The sequence below is a fragment of the Brassica napus genome, chromosome C6 (genome assembly GCF_020379485.1).
Source record: "Brassica napus cultivar Da-Ae chromosome C6, Da-Ae, whole genome shotgun sequence".
Taxonomy (NCBI): domain Eukaryota; kingdom Viridiplantae; phylum Streptophyta; class Magnoliopsida; order Brassicales; family Brassicaceae; genus Brassica; species Brassica napus.
In genome coordinates this window covers 6,826,609-6,831,948 of record NC_063449.1, presented here as the reverse complement: position 1 = coordinate 6,831,948, position 5,340 = coordinate 6,826,609, and the positions used below count along the sequence as shown (strand labels likewise).

Genomic DNA, 5,340 nt, shown 5'->3' with positions numbered 1-5,340 from the left:
CTCTAATTAAAAGTTCTCTTAAATTAGTTATTGATTCTGCTCAATCTCAAATGATCTCCAAAACATACAAACTAGATTATTCTTTATTATTATTTTTACTGAAATTAGTGCTATTATTTATTTTTCTATTTTTGAATTTAAAAATGATTTGTTGTATTAATTCTTCTATTCTCCAAATTTTAAGGATATTATATACAAACAAAAAAAATTACTTTATGTTTGTTTAACATGTAAATGTAAAGTAAAACAAAGGGTGCAGTTATCACAATTCATGGTTTAGAAATGTAAGTTCAGTGCTTAGATATAAATTATTTTGTTAATTCTTTTCAAAGACTGTTTTTAGTGTCGGTATAAGATTTATATTGCAAGAACACAGAAAAGAAATAATCAAAAGTTAACACATTAGATTAAAAAAACGTATTGGGATTGAGGAAACCTTCTTGCCTAGTAGTATATTCTTTTGGAAGCAATACACAAAAACACTTAAAACCTTAAACAAAGAGTGTGTGAGAGAGAGAGGGAGTGCCTCCTAAGCTGATAACTCTTTGAGGATAAACAACGCCTAAGAAAACAAATTCTAGAGGCTTTCGTATTTAACACCCAAACCAAACTTGTAATCCTTCTTCACATGATCAACCTGATTATTCAAGAAAATGCATTCCTTTTAATAAACCAATCATTATAACATTCATGACCATGAAACCGCATGCTTAGAGTTATTTTCTTTACCTCAGCGCATAGAAGCAAACCGAGTCCAGGACACAATTGTTCTTCCACGTGAGCAAAAACAACACCATTAGAATCGATCTTTCCTCTTACTCGACTCTAAAACCAAACCCCAACAAGAAAAAATACACCAAGTTAGAACATTTCTTTGTTGTTTGTTATTTCAAGACTCCAACAGGACAAAGGCGCTATGTACCTGTCTGAACATCAGGTCATACCCAACACTAGCTGCACCATCTCTTAACATAAAGCTGTAAAAGAAATCTGCTGCTAGAGAGATCTGATTACAAAGAAAAAAACATCATGAGTTTTTAGCTTATCCACTCAATAAAGATGAGACTGGAATGTTTTACCTTGTCTGTAACTTTATGAACATAGTTCATGATAGCCACACCAGAGGAAGCAACTTGCCCAGAGGCAACCTGTTTGTAAAATATAATATTGAAAATTAGCTTGAAGATCAAAAGAAGAGAAGGTTGAGAAGTTTGTACAGATTATTCTAATTAATTTGGAGAAGAAAGCGTTGTACCATTTTATCAGTCTCGTATCTAGCCACATAACCAACAACCGACTTCCTATGCTCACTAAGATATAAAACCTCGCCACCTAAAGATAGCTTGGGTGTGACATGCTGCAATAAAAAAATATTTATATATTAAATTCGCAGTGGAAAGAAAAGAGTTAATATTTTAGTAACTAACAAAAAGGTTATCTAATGCTAACAAAAGAAAACATCTCAGTACATAACATAACGATACACTTAAGATGGTAAAGCGTAATAGCAAGGGCAAGTAGTTCATTTCACACCTGAATATAGTTAGCTCTGAACAGGGAGCTGGTTCCAGGCTCAAACTGATTCCTGTAGTTTCCAAGCTGAAACTGAGTTCTGTAGTCGGACCCCTAGAAAACATAATGTGACAATCTAAAAGAATCAAACATGGGTTCATAGATATAAACAAAAATATTGAACAGAAATAACTACGCACCTTGTAATCAACGGTGAACACGCCTTGCGACTTATCTAGCTCATTTGTCAGCTGGCAGAGAGAAAAAGAAAGAAAGAAACAGTTTATGGTTACTGACAAAAAAGAGGCTAATTAGAGCAGAAGAACAACACAATATGAAACTTGTTGTACGTGAGCAGTAGTCTTGATGGTGAAGTTCTCCTTTAAAACGCTATTGAATCTCGCAATAACTGTACCATCCATCATGAGCCTCCCGTCAAGCATCAACTGGTTTACAAGTTGGTAAATGTTAATTACAACTTGTTGATGACAAAAAGAATAGTAAAATACCACAAACAAACAAAAAGTATACACCTTTGGGTCAATGAAATTTGCACCAAATTCATAACTGGAAGTTGGAGTCTTGAAAATATGCTGAGATCGTTCAGCAGGACGTTCACTGTTTCCCATCAGTAAGCTGTTTTTGAAACATCAACTCACAAGCTTAGTTACTTAGGACACACAAATATGCTTTTTTTTTTATAAAAAAAAGTATACTTTTTAAAAAACCAAAACTCAATGTACCTATGAATAAGAGAAAACTTATGGTTCATCCTCTTGGTGTAGTCGAGGCGGAAACCCTCAAAGTGTTCTGGCTTTAGAGACTCTGCAAAGTGAAATCAAAACCCACACAGTCTTACTTAAGGATAGATAATACTTGAAAAGTATAAGAAACCCCCCACCCAAGTTAAGTTGTGTCAAAACCATTAACAAGAAACAGGTCAAAGGTCATAACTTTTAAGGTTATCTATAGGTTTAGAAGAGCGGCATAAGTCTTAAAGAGCAACACATATTTCGATTTAGGTTTCCAAAAGTAGATAGTAAAAGAAAGACCCATAAATCAGAAACCCAAGAAGACAGAGTGTCTTTGTGTGGTACTCAACTGGTAGCTTCGAGGTGGATATCTTCGTAGGGTTTAGGGCAAGGGAGGTTTGAGTAGTCCACTTTCTCTTCGATTTTGGTCTTTGAGTGGAATTGTGCTGTCACATTCGGTGGTGCAAAGCCCGCCATGGTTGCTGCACACTTGTTCGAAAAGAAAAGAGAGCAAAGTCGGAGGGATATTAAAGCGAAGAAGCTAAGAAGACGGAGGAGGAGACTCGGTTATTAAGGGTTTGTCTTTGTTTTGAGATATATGCGTGTGCGCCAAGGGTTTCGTTACCTTCCTTATTAGGACTGACCCGGTTTCATTTTTTACTTTCCTTAAATGGATATGTCGGCTCGTACCCGAATCAGTTTCGGACCCATTTACTTAAGAGTTAAAGACATGAAAATATATGTGGTTAAGGACTAAACATATGAAAATTGGAGGGTTTTTTTTGTCCACCATCGCAACATAATGCATTTTTTCCACACATGACAACAGATCAAAGGTTTGGAATGTTATATTGTCATTAAAACTTCATATGCATGCAATTAGCAACGTTAAATACTTCTTAATACTCGAAATCAATCAAATCCATTCTAGAATAAAATTAGCAACACAGATTAATGTCTCCAGTCTAGACGGTCTTTTATACGGTCTTGTAAAAGTCTTTAACTCAAGAACATCGTTAAGAAGCATTTCCAGACCATCATTAAGCCTTTTTTTTATACGGTCTTTTAAAAGTCTTTAACTCTTTATTAGCAAACGCATAAAAATGTGTCTATAAGAAATTTGAGCTTCAAGAAAGCGCATAGAATAATCTAAACTCTTAAGAGGCTTTCTTGTGATCACTCGCATAGAAGCATATCCAGAACTTTCATCATGAAAGCAAACATAAACTCATTAACTTTTTTATTAATACTTTAAAAATCGTTATCATAAGATACTAAAAACGATTCAGCTATTTAAAGTTAGATATACGAATTTAGTTGTTTGCACTTATATCTAATCAATTATTGCGAAGATTTGTTTGCCGATAAACTCTTTTCGGTAATGGTTATAGTGATGCTAAAGAATATTCTTCATCTCCAAAACTTTAACGAAAGAATATCTTTTATAACAAATTTTCAGTTTTTTTTAATATTTGAATGTTACCAAAAAATTAGTATAAATATGTTATTACAAGGTTGTTATGGTAAATAGAAAACTAAAATTTTACAATTTGAAATGAGAATATATATATTCAAAATTCATTTTTAAGAATATACTGATTTGAAGTGGACTAACCAAATTCAGTTATTGTTTTGATTTGAAACAGTTGGATTGAAAAGGAAACCAGGTAAACCGATGTTAAAAATTAAACACATCGTCTTCTACGCCTGCTGATATAGACATGAAAAGCAAAAAACAAAAAAAGAAGCAAAAAACAAAAAAAAACTTGAAAGAGCTCTTGATAGAGGAACAAACCATTCAAACCAAAATAGCTCGAGATAATCGAAATCTCAATATATTAACGATTCAGTGTGGGAAGCAACTTATTTGTTTTTCTTGAAAGCTAAAGCAACTTATGTTATGACGCAGAAAGCTAAAGGATATAATATGTCATGTTCCAGAAACTTTTTAAACATAGGGTTATGTTTGATAAAATCAATCCAGAGATGATTAGGTGTATGTGGGTTGTGTTTGATGAAATCAACCCATGAAGATAGTGTATATGAAGAGAAATCATTGATATCTGGTTTGTAGTTGATATCATTAATAGGTCATTAGTACGTATGTAATATTTGTTGACGGTAAAATAGATTAATAAGTTAGATATAATTGTACTCGGTCTTATCTGATTTTTTGTTGTTTTAGAGCTCGCCACGTCCTCTCTAAGTCAGCCCTTATCGAGACAGTCTGAGTAAACCCGGTTTCACCACCCACGGTTTGCAGCTACCCGGTTTGCTTCCCCTTTTGACAATGTTTTCGTATCACTTTCCCTCTTTTTTTTTCACCAACTTGGTTTCTACCACCTTTTGGGAAACTTTTCAAAATTTGCAATACCACTGGTTGTAATTCTTCTTCACCGTTTTCGCCGGCAATAGCCGGCAAGGCATCTGCCTTCCCCACCAAGTGTCCTAAACACCAGCCTTGGCTTCCTATCACCCCCCCCCCCCCCCCCCCCCCCCCCCACATAGAGTCACTCCTCTAAATCTAAACCTTGACTTTGCACCTACTTCATACTCTGCTTCACCTCGCTTCTAAGTTCCAACATCTATACTTTGGCAACCTGATAGTCACAACATCAACACTTCCCACAGGCCTGTCTCTGTCTCCCTTTGCATCCCTAGTTTGCAATGGCTAGACGCTTTACGGCTGAGGAAAAGGGTAAAACCATCACAGGAAACCCAACAGCTCCCCAGAGAATCAAAATACGTGCTCCTGACTTCGATCCATCAGAACTCATCAAAGACAATTTACTCACACTGGTCGGACGTCTCACTAACCCTAGAACAAAAGATGAGTTCGGTCTTACCTTATTTGGCTAAGAAATGGGACGTCGATCCATCATCCAGCTCTGACCTAGGAAGAGACTGCTTTCAGTTTCGTTTTGAGGCGGAGGAAGACATTCAGGAGGTCTTGCGTAACAGACCCTATCAATTTGGACGATGGATGCTCATCGTCCAACGATGGGAACCAATCATCTCACCAACTTTCCCATCTCAGATACCGTTCTGGATAAATATCAGAGGCATCCCTTTGCAT

The 5,340-nt window shown here is 35.6% G+C and overlaps 2 protein-coding genes across 2 annotated transcripts; both read right to left on the bottom strand.

The window, feature by feature from the left end:
- Nucleotides 1-405: 405 nt before the first annotated feature.
- On the bottom strand, nucleotides 406-4,683 carry LOC125589276 (probable mitochondrial import receptor subunit TOM40-2). Its single transcript, XM_048761818.1, has 5 exons — nucleotides 1,256-4,683; nucleotides 1,080-1,148; nucleotides 923-1,006; nucleotides 730-825; nucleotides 406-637 (listed from the first exon to the last, which is right to left on the bottom strand). The coding sequence occupies exons 1-5, from the start codon at nucleotides 1,256-1,258 to the stop codon at nucleotides 578-580; spliced, it is 312 nt and encodes a 103-aa protein (XP_048617775.1). The 5' UTR covers nucleotides 1,259-4,683; the 3' UTR covers nucleotides 406-577.
- On the bottom strand, nucleotides 1,528-2,741 carry LOC125588308 (probable mitochondrial import receptor subunit TOM40-2). The gene is made up of 6 exons (XM_048759592.1): nucleotides 2,615-2,741; nucleotides 2,256-2,337; nucleotides 2,046-2,148; nucleotides 1,863-1,958; nucleotides 1,713-1,763; nucleotides 1,528-1,626 (listed from the first exon to the last, which is right to left on the bottom strand). Exons 1-6 carry the CDS (start codon nucleotides 2,739-2,741, stop codon nucleotides 1,528-1,530), a joined length of 558 nt encoding a protein of 185 aa, XP_048615549.1.
- Nucleotides 4,684-5,340: the final 657 nt, after the last annotated feature.

What these genes read in the sequence shown, in the direction of transcription:
- LOC125588308 (XM_048759592.1), bottom strand. Translation starts at nt 2,741, where the DNA reads ATGGCGGGCTTTGCACCACCGAATGTGACAGCACAATTCCACTCAAAG. An exon ending in TATCCACCTCGAAGCTACCA is followed by an intron (nt 2,338 to 2,614) that starts GTTGAGTACCAC and finishes TTCACTTTGCAG; the next exon opens with AGTCTCTAAAGCCAGAACAC. An exon ending in CAAATTTCATTGACCCAAAG is followed by an intron (nt 1,959 to 2,045) that starts GTGTATACTTTT and finishes CTTGTAAACCAG; the next exon opens with TTGATGCTTGACGGGAGGCT.
- LOC125589276 (XM_048761818.1), bottom strand. An exon ending in ATGACCTGATGTTCAGACAG is followed by an intron (nt 826 to 922) that starts GTACATAGCGCC and finishes GTTTGGTTTTAG; the next exon opens with AGTCGAGTAAGAGGAAAGAT. An exon ending in GTTTGCTTCTATGCGCTGAG is followed by an intron (nt 638 to 729) that starts GTAAAGAAAATA and finishes TTGAATAATCAG; the next exon opens with GTTGATCATGTGAAGAAGGA.